The sequence below is a fragment of the Pipra filicauda genome, unplaced genomic scaffold (genome assembly GCF_003945595.2).
Source record: "Pipra filicauda isolate LSUMZ 115617 unplaced genomic scaffold, ASM394559v2 scaffold77_size3566232_pilon, whole genome shotgun sequence".
NCBI classification, from domain to species: Eukaryota; Metazoa; Chordata; class Aves; order Passeriformes; family Pipridae; genus Pipra; species Pipra filicauda.
Window position 1 is genome coordinate 1,431,229 of NW_024104953.1, and position 19,737 is coordinate 1,450,965.

Genomic DNA, 19,737 nt, shown 5'->3' on the forward strand with positions numbered 1-19,737 from the left:
CTCCCTTCTGTTTACATTTCTAAAAGCTACTGCACTAAGTTGCTCAGAGCCAGCACCACCAGATCTGCCCTGCAGATGCAAAATAACTTCCAACTGAAAACTCCTCCTTTATTTGCTGTGTGCCGGGTGAAGAAGTGATCAATATTTCAGTAGCCTCCTGTAACATCAGATGAGCAAGGCTCCAGAACATCTATTCTTTCACCTTGAAAACTAAGAACTTGCAGTGTACAGGATTTTAGAGAGGGTACAGTGACAGGCTGGGTGAGAACCAATGGGACAAATAAAGGCAGTTTGTATTTTCATTGCTGTCTAACCCATCAGAGTAGAAGCTAAGTGAAAAACAGCTGTAACACTATTATCTTTCTTCTTTCCCTTCAGCTTTTTAACATGATCTGCATATAAAGAACTAATCAAGAGAGAGTCAGAGCTTCAATTATTAACAGAACAACCCACTGAAAGTCATCTGGAGTCCTCCCACTGAGTTATATGTGTTCCAAGGCACAGCATTAGACAAGTAAACATGATAAAAAAAAGTAGTGGGAATGATTTTAGAATCCCTGGGCTGAATAGGAAAGAGACCCTCATAGGAAATGGTGATGGAAAAAAAAGTTAATTTTTCCCTTGAAAACAACCACCCCAAAGGAGGCACAGCTTTCCCCCCCAAGTCTCTTCTCCAAGGACACAGTATCAGGGAGCTAAAAGTTATGTCATGGACTTTCCCTTCTATGCAAAGGTTTATTCCCAAGAGTGCATATTAATTGGTAGAAAGAATGAGCATTGTTTTTGACGGCAAACAATTACAGAAGGACTATAAAGAAGAGCAAACAAGTTAAGCAAAATCAGTTTAGTAGGTTTTGTGTTGATCTGAGTTGATATTAACAACTTCATAGAGTGGTACCAAAACCAGAAACAGTGGAGCCCAGGAAAGACACATATAGCACAAGGATCTGGGGTGGCTGTGCTGCTGCATGAAACAAAGATCATCCCCAGAAGTTCCTTGTTCTTTCCAGAAGGAGACTATTTCCCTGATTTGAGAGGGTGCAGTTACACCCCCTCCCCAATACAGCTGCACTTCACTCCCTCTACAGCGCCATGGAAGGGCAAGGCAGGGAAGTGTATCGACACTTAGCAACACTGACATCCTGATTTCATCTCGTGCTCCCTCAGTGTAACTCGCAGCGACCTGAAACAGTCCAGATGACCTTCAGAATTAGCCAAATGTGTAAATTTGTGTCATTCTCCCCAGCTGGCAAATCTGAATGAGATGGAATGCACCACACAGCAGATTTTTTGCGGTAGCATCAGAATCCAGAGAGCTGGATAACAGTGATAATTACTTGCACAGTAAAAGGCTCAAGTGAAAACCATGCAACCCTCAAGCACACCTTCCAGCTGAAGTCAGGCCATCATCAGCCCAGCTCCCACTGATGTTAGCAGGACTTCAGTGCCAACCAGCACAAGAGTCCTTGTGGTGCACAGCTTCCCTCCAGAGGTCGGCTGTGGGACGTTTGTAACATCCTTGTGCTTTTACAGCCACAGAAAAAACACCCCAGCACAATACAGAGACAGCAACTGAAATGACAGCTGTATTGTTCCCCTTGTTCCACGGAGGGACTGTGTAAGCGCTGTCAGCATGGCACCCTTCTGCTGGCATCAAACAAAACCTCACAGCCTCTGTATTTCAAATTCTTGGAACCACCTGTTTATCAGTGAAATGTTTTCACATGTAATTCCTACCCCATCAGACCTCTGGGCAGCCCTGCCCTCAGGTGAAGACTCAAGCAGTGCAGACACCTGGGTCTGTACCAGACCACGGGAACACTGCGTCCAGTTTTGTGCTGTGATTCCCAGGTTTGGCTCTGGGAGCTGTAATCTCTGGGCTATGTTTAAAGCTCCGGGCAGTTTACACCTTTCTTTCCTTCCTGCAGTCAGTTACATTTTTACCAGCACCATCCCACTTGCATTCCTGCATTAGCCTGGCACTCCTCCAAAACTGAGCTGTCAGCCACAGAGAGCCCAACAGCTTGAGGCTTCAGACCTTGGAATAATTTTCTCCTGTGAACTTTATCTCTGAAGGCAGGAAATACTGTGAGTTTCTCTTATAGGATTTAGATCCTATTTATTTTGGATATGTTGCAGTACCCTAATACCAGAACAGCATCTCTGCTCTTGAAGCCACACTGCTTTGAAACATCCAATATGATGTTCAGCTGCTGAAAAAGGATGGTTTGCTTCTTGCATCATGAGTTCTTACTGTGACTCTCAAAAAGCTCATGGAAAGCGGATCACCATGACAAAATAAATCAAGCATAAAAATCTAAATATATACACATGCAGTTACATGTACATTCACACTTGGGGTGACATACTAAGTACCCATACTTGTTACAGTCTGTTTCATGTGTTTCCACAATTTCCAGAGTCAAGTCATGCAGGTGTTTCAGACACGATCTTCAGTTATTTTCATCTTGGGCTAAGTTTCAGAATACACTAGCTAGCTTTTCTAATGGGCATTTAATGTGTGCTGTTCTACAAAATTAAAAAAAGGCAACTTACCCTGGGCCTTACTTAGGCCAAGACACACGTGTTTCCTTATTTTTGGCAACAGTAAAAGCACAAATTCTACACAGAACCGGCAGGGGAACATCTTCTGCTGTGCCATGTCCGCATCATCCATTTAGTGTGACCAAGGAGAAAGAGAAGGGCCTGGGTGCTCTATTTTCCAAAGAGGAAAGCAATCCACCAAGGCAGAACAATGCAAGACTAACGATCCAGCCAATTCACATAACAAAGTGCTAAAACGAAATAGCTACTGTACAAATGGCACTCCTTGCAGGCTAAATAATGAAGTACTTTATGCTAAAATGATGTTTTTCTCTTGTGACTCACCACACAGTCCCAGGGCTTTCATCACCCGCCTCTCCATGCTGTTGGACATGGCTCCAGCTGCGCGTCACCACTTCCCTGGCAGAAGAGATTTCACATCAAAAACCAATTTTTGTTGAATTTCCTAATGCTAGAGGTGATTTGCAAATGATTCAATGGCCAAACTCAGATAGGAACAAGACAAAGAGTCTCACTGCAGTTATCCCATACACGATTACTGACCCCGACAGGAGCACTGAGGGCTGGGCTGTGGCATCTGGAAATTAGGCACTAAGGGAAGTTGAGAGAAAAGAAATACAGAGGGCCTGGGCAGTCCCAGTGTTACTGCTGTTGCCTTCTAGAATGACTCAGGCTCCACTTGAACAGTTTGGAGCATTTTTCCCCATTCATTGACATTCTTCTGCTGTTAATAAACAGGTTTCTCCTTCCAGCCCAGACTGTGAACGATTATGTTTCCATTCAAGTCTAACACAGCTCATTTATATTATTGTGCTACACAAACCCTGTGGGGACGGCTGTGCGGTTGGGTTATACACAGACCTCGCCACTCCACTTTTGCGGCGACTCTAATAAAATTTAGAGGGTAAAACAACTATTCAGCGCTGCTTTCCGTAGAACGAGAAGGAGGTTTGCTAAGTAAGTGGGCAATAAGACAACAAAGGCCACGACACCCAACTCCTTCCCCTCGTGGCCGCCTCACCCCCGGCGGCTCGGGGCCGGTCCGTACCGAGCTGAGGGGACCCGACGGCGCTGAGGGGACTCCCACCGGCTGAGGGGATCTGGCGGAACTGAGGGGAGCGGTGGCGCCGAGAGGGGATCCGGTGGAACTGAGGGGACCCGCCGGAGACGAGGGGACCGAGAGGAGCGGCCGCGGCCGAGGGGACCCGCCGCCTCACGGCTGGCGCCCGCGCGACGCCGTTGCCAAGGAGACCATGGCTATGGCGGCCATGGCGGTCGCTGAGGCGGGCGGGGGTCCGGCCGCCCCCGGGCTCGCGGGGCCCCGCGGCTCCCGCGGCTCCTCAGGTGAGTGCCCGGCGCTGCCGAGCGGCGCGGCCGCTGCCGGGCTTGGTGGTCAGGGGGCGGCGGGGCGGGGGGTGCCGCCTCCCCAGCGCTGCGGAAAGGCTGTGACGGAGCCGGCGCGCTGTGAGGGCTGAGCGCAGCCTCGCAGGAGGGGGACCCGCGGAGCACAGAGCCGCTGTGCTTCACATTTCTAAAGGAAATCCCCCTCCGCTGGACATCGGCCCCACCTCATGCCCCGCAGTTACCTCAGTCTGTGTGTCTGCACGGCCGCACGAGCGAGTCCTTGGCACGTAACACCGTGTGGGTCAACTCCAGCTCTCCGGCATCCTCCCTTTCCAGCAGTTTCCCTCCCGTTAAAGCCACTCTCCTCCACAGGCCACCCGTTCCTCTGAGTCGCAGCCCGGGGAAAATCAACCAACGCCAGATTTATCCCTTACCTGGCTTCTGCAGGGCCCTGGGCAGAAGCGGCTGCTCACCCTGTTCCTCGCTCCTGGGTGCAGCAGCACCTCATTCCCAACTCCCCAGCAATCCAGGGGCTTGCCTGGAGCCCGGCTCTGCTCCTGGCTGAGAAGCCACCTCCCCTCAGCCCCTGTCCCGCCGGTGTTGCTCATACACCTGATTGCCAGGTGCTGGCTGGCCCCAGGGCTGCTGGGCAATGTTACATCCCGGTTTGGATGGACACTGAGGGACTGGAAGTTGCAAGGCAAACTGGAGACAACAGGATGCACATCTTTTGGTCTAACCCAGCCATAACCTCGGGACTGCCTTCACAGAGCTCAGGACTGGGCCCTGTTTCCCACGGGGCTGGATCTGGGCTGAGATCCCCACACGATATTAGAACCTGACGGGAAGCCCCAGCCACTCAGCCCTCAGCTATTCCTCAGCCCCAGGCAAAGCATTTCTGGAGAGTTAACACCAACATTATCGGCTATTCATGATACTGGAATTCAGTTTTAGAAGAACTTTGCTGCATCACTCCCATTAAACATTAGTCACAGCCCAAAATCCAGTGCAATTATTCTTATGAAGCTGTAAATATAGTGTGGCAGTGTTACCATATTGGTTCCTTTTATACTAACACAGAGGGCTCATGCTTATCTCTGTGGCCAGCACGCAAAGGGATTAAATTTAGCAAGTGCTCAGCTATTTTCCCTCACTAAAGATAAAACACACGAAAATTTTGTTTACTGGTTTGTGAATAGTGATAATTAAAAGGATGTTTTCAACTTGGAATGTTGAAACTGAAAAATGCTGCAAAGTCTTAAGAAGGAGCCACAAGTGCTTCCAGCAGCAGTCGGGCACCAGGCTTTGACAGAGAGTCAGAAAGTGAGAGCACTGGGCACCAGACCTTCCCTCTCTGTCAGTGTACCTCGACCACAGCTTGCAAAGCTTGGTGGGAAAACAGGAATCTGAATAAAATGATTCTTTAAGTACTTGGTATAGCAGGAAAAGGATTAATCTGGATTTGAAATGGGTTCATGCTCTCATCCAAAATGATGATACAAGCTGACAGAATGAAGGTAGCGAGCCTGTTGATGTTTGCCAACAGATAAAATTGTTGCTAAGCAGATCTCAAAGGCTTGGGATTTATGATTATGGCTTCATGAAGCCCTCCTCAGAGCAGGACTCTCTCAAAGCCACACTAATAATCCCTCATTTTCCATAAAAACATCTGTTACAGGTTAAGTGATAAAAAAATCTATGGAGTATGTATTGATGGTAGTATTTACCTAATGAAGATTTGCAAGATCAATACTTACACTTACACTTTAGACACCTGATTAATTTACTTGTAACTTCACCTGACTCTGGATAGAGTTTTCTATCCCACCTGTCTTACTTTGACTCTGCTACTGTAGAGACTTCTAATAAAACTTGATCCAGTCACTTTTCAGAAATACTGCAAAGAAATCTTAACTGTCACAGTTAAAATGTTACAGTTGTTTTCATGTAAATTGTTGGTTCTTAATGCTTTGAAGCAAAGACTTTAAACTGAGTAGGGTCTCACTGGTGGCTGAATTGTGATAACAACAGACTTCACTGTTGTGATAAAAATAATTTCACTTATGTTTATGAAAGTAATTTTATCCCTATGTGAAGTATTGAAATAATACTGTGATAAGCATCTCAAAAGCACCAGAAAAAAACTAATCAGGCTGAATTCGGACTAGAATTGTAATGGACTGTGCATTACCCTGTGAGCAAAAAGGAAAGTGTGCAAGGAAGTGTGAGGAGTGCTGTCAATCTCATGTCCTGCATGGGGCAGAGGTGGTAGGGAGCAAGTATTATTTCACTTATTTCACTGTCACTGATTTCACTTAGGAAGACACAGAATCCTGGGACATGCTGATTCTGGATGCTTTTACATCAGAGACTGAGTGTAACGTTTGTGCAAGAGGTAGCACTGGCACTGTCCTGAATCTCAAGGATAATCCATAAAACAAATCCAAATCCATATGCAGTGAATATTATATCCACTTGTGCCTTCATCGAATGCTACTAGCAGGTTTTTGCCAGCTGCAGTTCTGCTCGTGTTCTGTGGCATTACTAACCTACTTCCATGAAGAATGTAATTTCTTCAGTGTTTGCAGCTTCAGGGGGAGAAAGAAGGGAAGAAAAGGCAAGTTTTGGTCCTAAGTGAGTTCCTGAAAAAATGTTGTGCGATTTCCAGATGCAAATAATGAATAATAGTGGGAAGAAGGGGTCTAGTTCTTGGAAGTTCCTTAGTGCTGCAGGGTGGTGGGAAATGGGGCAAGAACAAGAGAGAGCATTTGTCAGCTCCATGTAAGTATCTTTAAAAACATATCTTTTCTGAATTCCAGTGGTGTAAGTACTGTAAGAGCCTTCCCTGCAGTACCTTCCTGCTGCTCCTCCTCACAGCCCCTGCAGCGTTTACACCACGACTTTCCCTGTGCTCAGAAGCCAGAAAAAAACCTTCCTGTATTGAAGGTTTGCTCAGAAATGACTTCCTGACGTTTCAGGCTGTAAAAGCCAGGCTCTGTAGGGGACTCTGGTGTTCTCTTCTGTCAGGGCATTGCTCTGAAGTAGCCTCATTTCTCAGCTCTAAGCTTTAGGATGACAGTGCTGCTATAGCTGTAACCCTTGTCAGTAGAATAAAAATCTCTGCATTTATTCCCTTTCCCTGGATAAAATTCCACAAGAAGCACAACATGGTAGGGATGAAAATGAACAAGCCACAGGTGACAGATTTAAGTTATTGCTACTTTATGATTTAATTGTGCAATGAGGGCTGTGCAAGACCTAAACAGAAAACGAAACAAAACCCAACTATTCCCTAGTAAGACACTGTTCCTCCACCTTTTTTTGTTGTGTGTCCTGTAAGAGTTTGGGAGGATGGGCTGACCCAAGGCTTGCTGAAGCTGATAGAAAGCCTCCCATCCACTTAGGCAAGCTTCAGAAATGGTCCTTATAATGCCTGACCCTTGCTTGACCCTCCAGCCACATGTGCTGGGAGTAGCTAAAAGAGGCTAAAAAAACCTAAAAAAAACCAAACAAAAAACAACCAACCAAACCCAGAATTGAGGCAAATGCAAAGCTGTTTTCCAGCACTGCATTTTTCTCAAGAAGCAGGTGTTGCTTCACCTGGCGGAACTTTTTCCCAGGCCAGTGCCCCACTGTCTGCATCTTTTTTTTCCCCCTAAGATTTTGCTGCAGAGAAATTCAACCTACTCTTTTATGTACATAGACTGGTAGGAAGGTCATGCATCAGCTACCAAAAAAAAGGTGCTCAGGTACTGGTGAGGTGGTGTTAGTATCAACTTTAGTACCAATTTTATGCTTCAGCAAGTACAGAGGACACTGTGTGATTTTTTTTTCCCTTTGAAAATGACAGATGATCAACCTCCCCTTAGGCTCCCAAGTAATTGTAGATTATAACAGTTCCTAGAATGGAAAGCAGTTACTCTACAGTTCCTTAACTTAATTTTCTCCTTGAATGAGACTTCTTCAGAAGAGTTGGAAGACTAGAAAAATTAGCAAGGTGCTACATGGGTTTATATAGTCTCTATATATGCTGTATATAATAAAAGATAATTAAATCAAAGCTTAATGTTCTGTCAAGATAAAGTGGATATTTTCATGCTGTGAACATAGTTTGATTCCTGGTCTTACTGGCATGTAATTATAATCTCTCATCTCTGAGATTACATGTTCTCTTCTCTCCCCATGCAGAAACTACTTCCTTGGAAGAAGATGGTTTTCCTTATTCCAGGATGTTACCAGTAGATAGAAGACTTCTAAATTTACAGATCTACAAACTTCTTCAGTGCGTTCACCAGAAAGACAAGGAGCAAATAGAAAAGCTGGTCCAGAAGGGCTTCCCAAACCTCATTAATTACACAGAGCCTAAGGAAGGATATAGTGCCTTTCACTTGGCCTCCATGAAAAATGACATTGAAATGTGCCGCTTCCTGCTGGAACAGGGAGCTCATCCCAATGTGCAGGACACGATGGGACGCACTCCAGCCATGAAGGCAGCTGAGCTGGGCCATGAGGTGGTTTTGGAGTTATTGGCAAAAGCTGACGCAGACATGACTGCTGTGGATAACGAAGGGAAAGGTGAGTGAGAGGGAGCTTTGTCAGACCAGAAATACCATGAAACGATCTCTGAACTGTGTTACAGACTTACTGTGTACGTTGTGTCCCACCTGCAGAGGAGCCCTGGTTGAGGGTAATCCTTACAGCCCAACAGAAGCCTTTGGCCACAATAGCTTTGGTGGAAATGGAAATAAACTGCCCCTGAACAGGGTAGGCCTTTAAATCACAGGTCTCCCCAGTACATAGCTGAGAGGTAACTTGTGATTGAGAATCACTTTCCTCCCATGACCTGTCAAATACTAAATTCTGGTTTACTCCCCCAGGTATTTTGTTTTACTGCCTTTTACCTACAAGGCGGCACTCCCACTGCCTGCACATTGCCCTGAAATACGGTGCGGATGTGAACAACTGTACCACTGAGGGGAGGCCTGTGCTGCTACAAGCCTGTGAGCAAGCTCATGAGATTAAAGACATGTGTCTGGCTTTCTTGGAGAGAGGAGCAAGTCCCCATGCAAGAGACCCGGTATGAGTATTTCTGTAACTAAGAACATACACAGGAGTATGGAATAATAACCAGCTGGCTGGAGTGTATGACCTTAAATCCTCACATTGAAATAATTAAGCAGTGAGAAGGGCTCAACTCTGTGGCCATGCCTATTCCCATCTTCTGTACCACCCTTGTTTTGGAGCAGAGGGATTTAAGTCTTCTGCTGGATCCACATATCCTGATTTGGATTTTCTACAAATATTTCACAAAACCAAACTGGAACTGGGCCAGCTCTTAGGAGCTACAGTTCACTGTACTTCACTGGAGCAGTGCTGATCTGCACTTTGCCTCATTGTGCTCTCAGGTTTTCAGAGTTCAAAAAATATTCACTAAAAGGTGAGTCCAGCAGGAACAACCTGATGGGGAATCAAGGCAGGGATGAGACATTAGAAACTTATCTCTCTTTTGTATGTCTTAATGACTTACTTGTTTGGTTCCTTAATTTAACAAAGATCTGATGGACTGAAGCTCTGTGCTGTTGGTAAGTCTAGAAGCTGGAGCTTTCCCTTAATGTTATTCAAGGCTTTTCCTTTGGTTCTGGTTTTGCAGTATCCTGGTCGTATAACAGGAATGGTTTGCTTGTCTGACAAAGACAGATATCAGGGAAGAATGTTTGGTTCAATGGAACAAAATCCATGGATCACTGCTCTCTTTGCCCCTCTCTAGAGTGGCAAGTGTTGCTGTGGGCCAACATGATAATAGCAGGTTATCCCTCATCCAAGATGTGCTGTGTTTTTGGGAAGGTCACCAGATCTGCCAAAGTCAGCCATCATAAAGAAAACAGATTCTGCTAAACACAAACATACATCATTATCTAGAAAAAGACAAATCATTAATGTATTTGAGCGTGAACTTTCCCTCACAGAACAGCAGTGAAATTCCGATTGCTCTGCCTTCCCACTAGCACTCCTCCAGCCATAGCTCCATATTTCATAAGCTGAAATGGTATTTTGTGTCAAATTTTGTAAATATGCATGAGAACATGCACACAGAATAAAGGATTCCTTAACCAAGGAATTGATTTTCACGGGCACTATTCAAGGCACTCAAGCTACCAATGTACTTGAGTTGCTGGGATTTGACTACTCATATCTTAGCAGCACCATGACTTGATTCTTAAAGCTTACCTGCAGTGCCTTTGAAACTTAGACTTGTCTCCTTTTCCCAGTACTAGCTAAGAGGAGACTTTCAGTTTTATGCCACCTTGCAACAATCAGATCACATTGTTCCAGCCTGGCTTCGCATGAGGAAGAAATGCTGAAGTGTTTTCTTGCTGCCTGGCAGGCCACGGGTCGCACGGCTGTGATGGAGGCTGCAAGGGAAGGTGCTGTCGAGGTGGTGCGTGCTCTGCTCGCCAGAGGAGCTGATGTGAACCTGTTTGACTTTGAGAGACACAGTGCTGCACATTTTGCAGCCAAAGGAGGCTTTTTTGAGGTATCGTCGTTTGTGGTGTTAAAGCAAAGCCTGGGGGGTGGGAGGGGGTTGAGTCCAGTATCTCAGCTGATGAAAGCATAATAATCAGCAATCAAAAGCAGCTTCTTTTTAAGTACCAAAGGAATCCAGCAGTGGTAGATAGGCCAGACAGTGGCCTACAGTGAGCTGGCAGGAATGGAGATTGTCCTTGGAGTTTACAACTGCCCAGGGTTTTTGTTTCCTCAGTTAAATAGGCATAATACTATAGAAAACATTAATGTTACATGTGCATCGATCAGCTGGACATGGGCTAGAACTTTGCTGTGTAAAATGGGAATATATGATATTGCATTTATTTGTAAATTAATCTCACGTTTTCCCACCTTAACAAACAGACAAGATTTTTGGTGGTACTTTGTTTTTCTAGATTCTGAAGTCTATTTCAGCTTATAATGGAGACTTGAAACTTATTGCTATGAATGGGAACACGCCACTTCATTATGCTGCAGAGGGAGGATTTGCAGATTGCTGCAAGTATATAGGACAAAGAGGTACATTAAAAATAAGTTTCTTTGCAACTATCATCTCTATTCTATTTCTGGGCTAAAGGAAAGGTTTCATTTGGGCATCTCTGAAGGACTTGTCGCTTGGGTACCACGTGGCAAATGTGGTTCTCATTAAGAAGTGCCTGACAGAGGCTACTATCTCATGTGGGTGAGAAAATATTTCTCAAAGAAAGCAGCAGCAACATCAGGGGGGTGTATTGGACAGTATTAAGTAGTTCTGGTTTTAGTTGTTTTTAGATGTATTGCATTGAAATTTCCAATAGAAAATAAATTTTTGCTTTGCTGACAATTTAAAACAAAAATCTCTGTGTAGTCAGGAAGAAAAGTCCATGCCCGTGGGTATTGAAACAAACTCCAAAGCAGCTGCGATCCCTTCCTGACTTAATCAGATGATCATAGTACTTCCAGCTTTGATTGAAGAGGACCATGAAAAATCCTGTGTTCTGTTCCTGTGATTCAAACTGATCCATTGCCAAATTGTAATGTTAGGGTATAGAACACTGAATGATATTTTCATCTTTGTTTGTTTCTTCTTAACCTTGCTTACCACTAAGTAAAACTGTAAAGTTTCCACTGAACTTCTGCCTTTCTATACATATTCATGAGTGCATGGATAAACAGAGCATGGGTTGCTCAGTGCTTCTCCCACTGGGAAAAAAATATGGACATGTGGCTGACCTTCCAGTCTGGGATCAATGATGTAGTTCCACCCACTATGGCTACTTACAGTTAAAACAGTATAAAATTGCAGACCTGTGGCACTGAGTTGCCTGTACATCACAAATTTCTTACGTGACATAATCAGGAATTCCACTCCACTATCAGCTAAATTGTGTCCATATTTTAGGCTGTGATCCTACATGGAGAAACCTGTTACATCTGACCCCAAGAGAGGCTGCCAAGAACGGTGGTTTTAAAGCAGCAGTAACCATTTTGCGTAAAATTGAAAAAGGCTTTAAAAAAAACTTATCCCCCGAGGAAGAGGTCTCTGCCTGGCACCTGAAGCTGTACGACTGGTCCTTGGAGCACGAGGATTCCCTCCGCAAGGAGTTTGAGGCTCTCCTCCAAGAAGATGGGATGGTGACCAGAGCTGACTTTGTATCCGTAATTCAGAAGCGGTGGAGCTTCCTGGGTGCTGAAGAAATGGAAAATATTGCTAAAATGCATGAAGTGCAGCCCGACAGGATCAACCTCGACGAGTTTTTTAAAGGCTCCAAATACCTGGACAAAAACTTTCTCATGTCGTCCTTTGGGCCCAAAGCGAAGAAGCAGAAAAAGGGGGCGAAAGCAAAAGGCAAAAAAGGCCTCCCTGTGCCGGTCTGTGTCATTCCGAAGAGGGAATATCCACGTGGGGAAGAGGGCTTGCCTGTGTACCTGGTTGAGGCTTTTCCAAACATTCCTGATGAGGAGAGATTTAAACGGGACCACCCCTCTGCCCACCCCGTGCACGACGACCGTGTCTGGTACCTGGAGGAGCCAAGGAAAATGTACATGGATATTAACTACCTTGTCAGAGCAGGAGACATCGTGTCCCTGCAGAAAGCATTTGAGGAGGGTGTGCCAGTTGACATAAAAGATAGATATTACAAAACACCTCTGATGGTTGCGTGTGCAAGTGGGAACGTGGTCCTTGTGGAGCTTCTTCTGGAAAAGGGGTAAGATGATTTCAATTTAATTGCTATATTGGAAAGGTTTTCAAAAGCATACATTTCCAGTATGCAACAGGTTTGGTTTTTTGCTTATATAACGTTTAATATTAAAGTTGGTTCCCTAAGATCCCACTTCACAGAAGTTTAGTGTATTACTTTTCACCTTTTACTAACAGGGAAGTGGAAGCACCCAAGAGGTAAGTTCCTCAGGCCTGAAACTTTCAGTGTCTGGGCTGCTGACCTTTGGTCAGCTGCAGAGTTCTGTTGGAACTGCTGTTAGTTCATGCCCGTGTCTCAAGCACTGCATCCTCAAAGCTGAACACTCAAAATTGGGTGAATGATTCTGGGGAAATCTGGCTGAAGTGGCTTGCCTGAAATCATCAAGGTGACCCTGGACTTCCCTGTTCCACGTGCCAGGGCCTTTGCATGCAGAGGTTTTAGGCCTTATAATCACTTTCCTCTGCAGCTGAGGCAGCAGGATTTACACCAGAAGCCCCTGCTGCTATTTAGTCTGTTCCTCACTTTAGAAGTGCTTCAGCAATTTTGTAGCCTACAGACACACTTGAGAAAAATCTCAATGATGGCTTAAAAATGAAAGCAACTTCAGAAAGATTCAGTCATACTTGTGTAATAGCATAATCTCTTCTTAATGTCACACTGCTGTAGTCCTACAGTCATTCACATAAATGCTTAAACGAACATTTTTCAAAGATATTTATGTTGACTTTGTTCTCTACCCATAGAGAGAGTTATTTTTAACATTAATATCTCAGGGTAAGTGACTGTGGTTGTTGCTCTGGTTCCTGCAAAGATTAACAGCACGTGGATCTTTACACACCCTGGTAATTACACTGACATTCCTGGAGCATATGGGAAGTTGTGTAATGTGTATATTCAGGTTTTCCAAAGATAAAGATGTAACAGCTACCAAATTAATCTACCAAATTAATCTCCACTACTTTTAGCAAGCCTCACTAGACAGCACTGGAGTCACATCATATTTAACAGTGAGACCTAGAAACGTAATAGCTTAGCTTAAAAAAATAGTACCACTTCTGAGATTTATAAATTGACAGAAATGAAAATAGAGAGGAAAATTACCAGTAGTGTTTTGCTTTGCATCTCTCAGCAGCATGGACTTTCGGTTTGGCATGGGCATTCAAATCCTTTTTACAGTATAACCTTTTCAGTACAGTATCACAAACACATACAGAGTAGAAAATAAAACATATTTTTCCAGAACTATAGAAAATTCCAAGGTTTAAACACAAATTGGTGGTATCTACTTTCTGTCTTGCTCCAGAAAGACTCAGAAGTAAATGAAATTTGGGCTAAAGGTAAACTCAGTGCTTGATCAGAGAAAACACTGAAGAATTTTTAAGTCAGTGCTGCCTGTTCCCACTGATCAGTTTGTTTCTGAAAGAATGAAGTTAGAAAGAAGGATTTAGGGGCAGACAGAGTCTGAGTACAGGCATGGAGGTTGGGTTGAGAGAGAAAGTGGAATAACTGGAACAGCTTATCTTAATGAGAAATATGAAGGAAAGGGAAACTGCATACAAATAAACCATAACAGCTCAGCAACTGAAAGATAACAAAGGTAAAAGTCAGGGGTTGGGGGTATTTTCTGTGATAAGATCTCACCAGAGGTAGAATTCTGAAAGAGATTAAAAATTTAAGCAAGGAAAGAAGAACAGATGTATCTGTGCTTTTCTCTAGACTTCAATATTAATCACCTGACCTGAAGAGCAAGAAGCTATCTCTGGAAGCAGCTTCTCCTATAATTTTTCTTCCCTCTCCCTCCCTGTCTTTTGGGAAGACAGCAGCTTTTTGACCACAGAGTAAGTGGGACAGTGACCTTAACTCAGTTCAGGACCTCTAGGGCTGTTAATGCTTTTCCTCTTCATCCCTTCATCAGTTCATCCCAGCATATTGCAAATATCTCCCCTGAACTAGCCCTTGCATCCTCCAGAACATCCCAATTTTAATTTGGGAGCAGAAACAGATCTAGTACAGTGACCCAGTAGCTGAGAAAGTTTCCAATGCTCAGATTCCTGAGGCAGAGCTTCTGTAATTCACTTGTCAGAGGGAGAAGCCAGTGAACAGGAATGAAGCAGGCAGAGGGCAGCAACACAGAAAGGAAAGGGAGAGCTGAACATCTTGTGCAGATGAACTCGGCACATCCACACATTAGGCAGCGTTGCCACGTTTTGTAGCACCTGTTCTTGGCCCAGAAACACACTTTTTTGAATTCCTTAATCTGCTCTCTGCCATTCCCAGTGCAGCTGGAGCACAAACACTAGCAGCATGTTACAGGACTGAGGTGTCTGAATGCCTGTTGTTTTTCCTGCCCCTGTGAAAACCTCCACACAGAGGACACTGTGTTGGCTTGGAGTGGGACACGGTCACGCCCAGACACACTGCTACAATTAATATTCCATGAGAAGCTCTATATCAGAGACCCAAATGGTTTCAGAGTAGCAACATGAACACAGCCATTGACATGGAATTTGCCATGGCAGTGGGCAGTTCCCATGGATTGCCCTTGGAGCTGGGGTTGTTATTTTAGCCATTAGACAGCCTCACCTGCCACAACTGCTCTTACTCTTTTGCAGGGCTGATGTAAACATGACAGACAATTTCCTGTGGACCCCTCTGCATCACGCTTGCTCTAATGGACACCTGGATATTGCTGAGCTGCTGGTGAAGGCTGGAGCAGCAGTGGATGCCCTTGGAATAGGCAACACCACCCCACTGATGAGAGCCATCGAGGCCTGCAGGCTGGACATCGTCTACTTTTTAATCACTGCAGGTGCCAACATCCAAATTACAAACAGCAATGGTAAATATCAATGTCTCCAAAAAAGGCTGTTTCTGTATGAAAAACACTGAGTTCTTGGAACACTTTGTATAAGCATTCTGAATTTAGGACTGCTATCAGGATCAGGATGAAGGTAACGGGTTCAATTAGTTTTCTACAGTGTGGAATCACTGTTGTAAATAGTCAGCTTTCCTGGGTTTTATGCATCTAGAAAATAAAGTAACATAATTAATTACACAATTAAGGAGGCTGTTGCTCCTCAGAAGATACATACAGAGTTATAAGTGGCTTTAATGAAAACATTCTATCTAATTATTATTATTATTTGAGGGAAAATTAGATTTCAGTTGTGGCCGGTGTATACTTTGCCACCCATTTAAGTGATTTATTTTTAGGCATAGACAGCTCTGGTTAAAAAAATTCCCTGCTGCTCTACATAAATATTACTCCCTGAGAAAACAAATCTGAACTGATACTGAAATGTTGCCTCCTCACAGCAGATCCCTCATTCAGTGTCATTGCCCCTGTTTCCACAGTAATTTAAACAGTTAACATGCATCCCATTTGCAGCTCTTGCTCCAGCATAGGAAGAAACATTGCCCCACAATGAGACTTCCCTTGCCAAAAAACCTACTAGGTGAAACCCTGCCAGTAGAAGGGATGTATATTCCTTATTTCTGGTTCCATGTGGAGTTCTGAGTCACACAGCAGTTCACTCTCACAGTAATTTACAGCCACAGAATCTCATAGATCCAGGAGAGGCTTTTTTCCCTTTATTAAGCACTGAAGGTGTTCAGTCCCATTTAAACATGGGGCTTTCCCTTGCCAGCTCCAGGAAGAAGGAGATAGCTACAATAACTTGGTCTGCATTCCTATCCTTGTACTGTGCCAAAATGACAACTTGCAGGACCAGTATATTAAGCTGCAAATGTCAGGACATTAAGAACAAAGCAACCACTCCAAGAATTCCTGCAATATCGGGTTTCAAGGCTTGTTTCTGCAAGGTCTTACTTCTGCAAGTAATGCTGATGACTGCTGGCCCTCACACCAATGTCAGGCACACTGCTGGCACATGGAATTAATAACATAATTAATAAAATAGTAGCCAAATTAAATTCAGTTGACTGTACTGTCATTATAAAATTGCAATAACAAGTGCTAACGTTAATGTTCATGGTTTATACGGGTATTTATGTTTTTAAATACAGGAAAGAATGCTCTTGATATTGCCAAAGTATTTGACAATGCTAAAATAATTGACCTGCTCGAAAATCTTATGGATAATTTGGCAGAACCAGAAGAAGAAGCAAAGACGGCAAAAGGTGGGAAGCCAAAGTCATCAGAGAAAAAAGAGGTATGAGAGACAGTAACAAAGGACTGATTTGCTAATAGTTAGTAGAGTGCTTCTGTCTTTCTTTGCCATCCATTTCTCTCTAAAGCTATAGATCAGGCTGCTTTGTTAAAGCATTTTCAGATGCCAGTACTTATTCTTGTCAGTACTAGTACTTGTTCATCAATTAAAATTTTGTCTTGCTAATTATACAAAGTTCATGACTTCCCCAGACCCACATAAGAATTATTCCCCATATCACTGACAGGACACAGAAAGATAGTTCCTGTTCTTTTTCCCTCCTCCTGAAGTTTATGATCATCCAGCTCTGTTGTGGTAAACACTGAACAACTGGTAACCATAATGCCTGAAAGGAGCACCTGTTTCTTCTCAAGATAAGAACAAGGCCCTTCAAATTGATGAAAAGGTCCTTTCCTTCTGCTAATGGAATTCAGTGAGGTGATATCAGGCTTTTTGACTTCTCATTTCAACTGCTGACCTGAGTCCTGTTTCTCAAATCCCACACTGACATTTGCCTGTTGTATTTCTGGGTGCTTTTCTTGCACTCCCCAGGGATCCTCAAGTACCTCAGCACTGCCCTGGTTCCCAAGCTAAGCCTCCATGACCACATCCTGGTTGTCTTATTGTGGATGGGACCTTCCTGATTCTTGTTAGTCAGACCCAGGATGTTATTTGGGCAGAAAGTGCAATTGTATCTGCATGGCTGGACATGTCCTTCAGCAGTCCTGCCCTGGACGGTGCAGTGAATATGTCCCAGTAGCTAAATGTTGGTTTACCCCTTTCAGAGTGTTTTGAATGCCAGGGACAGCACAGGGCTTTCACAGGCAGGAGGAAGACCTTAGGGGCTTGTTTATTTATTACCTGACAGAGGATGGAGTCACCAGCAGTAGGAGGTGACTGTCTTGTGTGTCAGAAAGAGCAGTTAATGGTTTAGTGCCCAAAGAGGAGAAGAATCCTTTACCTTTCAAAAGGTTTGCCCTCACAATTTTTGGTTTTAAAAAATAATATCAGCTTTAAGAGAAACAGATTCTGAATGGATTAAGAAAAGTACACTCAGGGCAAGGAGATTGCAGAAGAGCTTCAGGATGCAGGATGTGTGTCTGGCTTCTGAGCACGATGTGTTGGTATAGCTGATAATTTCTCTTCCAGTCTCCAGAGGTACCTCCACCAGCTGTAGAAAAACCTGTTCCTGAACTGACGCTGCGTTCCCAAAAGGCCAGTGCTCGGAAGCCTTTGGTAACAAAAGAGAGGAACAAAGATGACATCAGCTTCAAACCCAGAAAGGTAAGTACAGTAGCAAAATACGAGGGCAGTTTCACTTTAATTTAAAGGTAGGCCTTGCTGAGATCAAAATCCAGAACAATCCATGACTTCACAATGAAATGACTTCACAATTCAGCCATCTTAGAGATGATGTGCCACAGGCTGGGGAGGCGGCCACAAAACAAAGGTAAACTAAAGCGTTCATGGATATGTATTATATAAATACACATAACAAATTATTGTGGAAATCAAGCTCTTATCAGATTTTAAAACAGGGTTAAAGTTTACAGGACTCACAGTAAAATACAAACGCAACTACATTCATGGTATGGATTTTCACACTCCTACTTTTAAAGGATAGGAGTCTGTGCATAGGATGAGCACCAACTTCTTGATTAGTTATCACATGAATTATGTCAGTGACAGTTACTGAACTGGATGGATCACAGTACACTAAACACTTACTTCCTAGAGTCAGAATACTGGAAATATAACACCTCTGTCAGGGACTTGTTCATACTCACAAATAACTGAGTAAAAGATGATTGCAGAGAGGTTTGTTTTTAATATATTTTTTTCTCCTTCAAAAGGAAAAGAAAACCATTTCTGGCTGAGGAGTTGTGTTTGGAGTTTGTTTATCATTTCCCTAACCCTGATTTGTGCTGGTTTCTGCCATGGTCTCAGGGGACTGAGGCTGCATTGCCTGTGACTCTACAGCTAATTACTATTTTTCACTCTAAGGATTGTGGGCCTGAGTCAGTAATTTTAAATAATTACCTTGAGATCTTTCCCACATTATCTGTAATGTGAGCCCATGGCATGTTATAGATTGGAAGTGACAACAAGAGAATGCCCTTCTTATTCATACACAAATTGTTGTCACATCTTCTGCTGGGAGGCCACACTAGTTCTCTTCTATGTCTCAAGTGCAAAGGAGTGCTAGAATGTGGCTCAGTTTGGCTCACAGTACCTTCTTACTGTTCCTGTTGCAGAATTCACATCTCAATTAACTACAAATATCTTTATTTTGTAGCTCTGGAGCCCTGATGCTGCAACAATGGAGCTTGTAAGAAAGCAAGAATTCCTCCGTGAACGTGCTGCTATTTGTGGTCACTTAGAAGGCTTTACAACCCTCTTTAATAGAAAATTTAAGGATTAAGCCCCCAGCTGGAAGAACCTATTTCAGCATGTATTTTTAGGAGACAAAGATCTAAAAGGCTACTCCTCTGCAGGGAAGGAACCATGCAGTGCTCAGGAAATATGTCTCGGTTACAATAAAAGAAAATCATATCAAGTTTTTCCTCTATAGAATATGTTGCTTACATACGATCTTTTGTTAAGGGCTTAGTCTGGTAAAAGGTTTATCCTCATGTGATTCCAAGTCTTGGAGCCAGCTCAGCATACTCCATGGAATAGCTGCTGTTGTGACACACACGTGTCCTTTGTAAAGGTCTGGCTTTATAAGGCTATTTTCTATCCCAGCATAAAACTTCTTCCTGGAAGATACATTACCCTTTTACTTTAAATATATAGGTATGAAGACATAATTCAGTAATTACCTAAGACAGGTAATTGGTTGTGTGCAGAGGCAACAGAAAGTTCAGCACTTACAAGCAGTGATCCCTTTTTAACTCCAGCTGCACATGCACATGGGATATTTAGGAGAT

The 19,737-nt window shown here is 43.7% G+C and overlaps 2 protein-coding genes across 7 annotated transcripts in view; one reads left to right on the forward strand and one right to left on the reverse strand.

Moving 5' to 3' along the window:
* PAK5 (p21 (RAC1) activated kinase 5) overlaps positions 1-19,737 on the reverse strand; it is a 250,509-nt gene that overhangs the window by 157,017 nt on the left and 73,755 nt on the right. For 2 of the 6 annotated variants that reach the window (XM_039389848.1, XM_039389849.1), the window contains one exon: positions 2,890-2,964. In XM_039389848.1, coding sequence (XP_039245782.1) covers positions 2,890-2,938 — 49 coding nt within the window. In that variant the 5' untranslated portion in view covers positions 2,939-2,964. Of the gene's footprint in view, positions 1-2,889; positions 2,965-3,586; positions 3,833-4,151; positions 4,178-4,343; positions 4,427-19,737 lie in introns of those variants that run through there. The other 4 variants (XM_039389852.1, XM_039389851.1, XM_027748009.2 and 1 more) reach the window with 4 other exon arrangements.
* ANKEF1 (ankyrin repeat and EF-hand domain containing 1) lies at positions 3,806-19,381 on the forward strand. Its single transcript, XM_027748008.2, has 10 exons — positions 3,806-3,909; positions 8,098-8,484; positions 8,787-8,986; positions 10,295-10,444; positions 10,851-10,974; positions 11,837-12,644; positions 15,251-15,477; positions 16,665-16,810; positions 17,957-18,091; positions 19,104-19,381. Exons 1-10 carry the CDS (start codon positions 3,819-3,821, stop codon positions 19,227-19,229), a joined length of 2,394 nt encoding a protein of 797 aa, XP_027603809.2. The 5' UTR covers positions 3,806-3,818; the 3' UTR covers positions 19,230-19,381.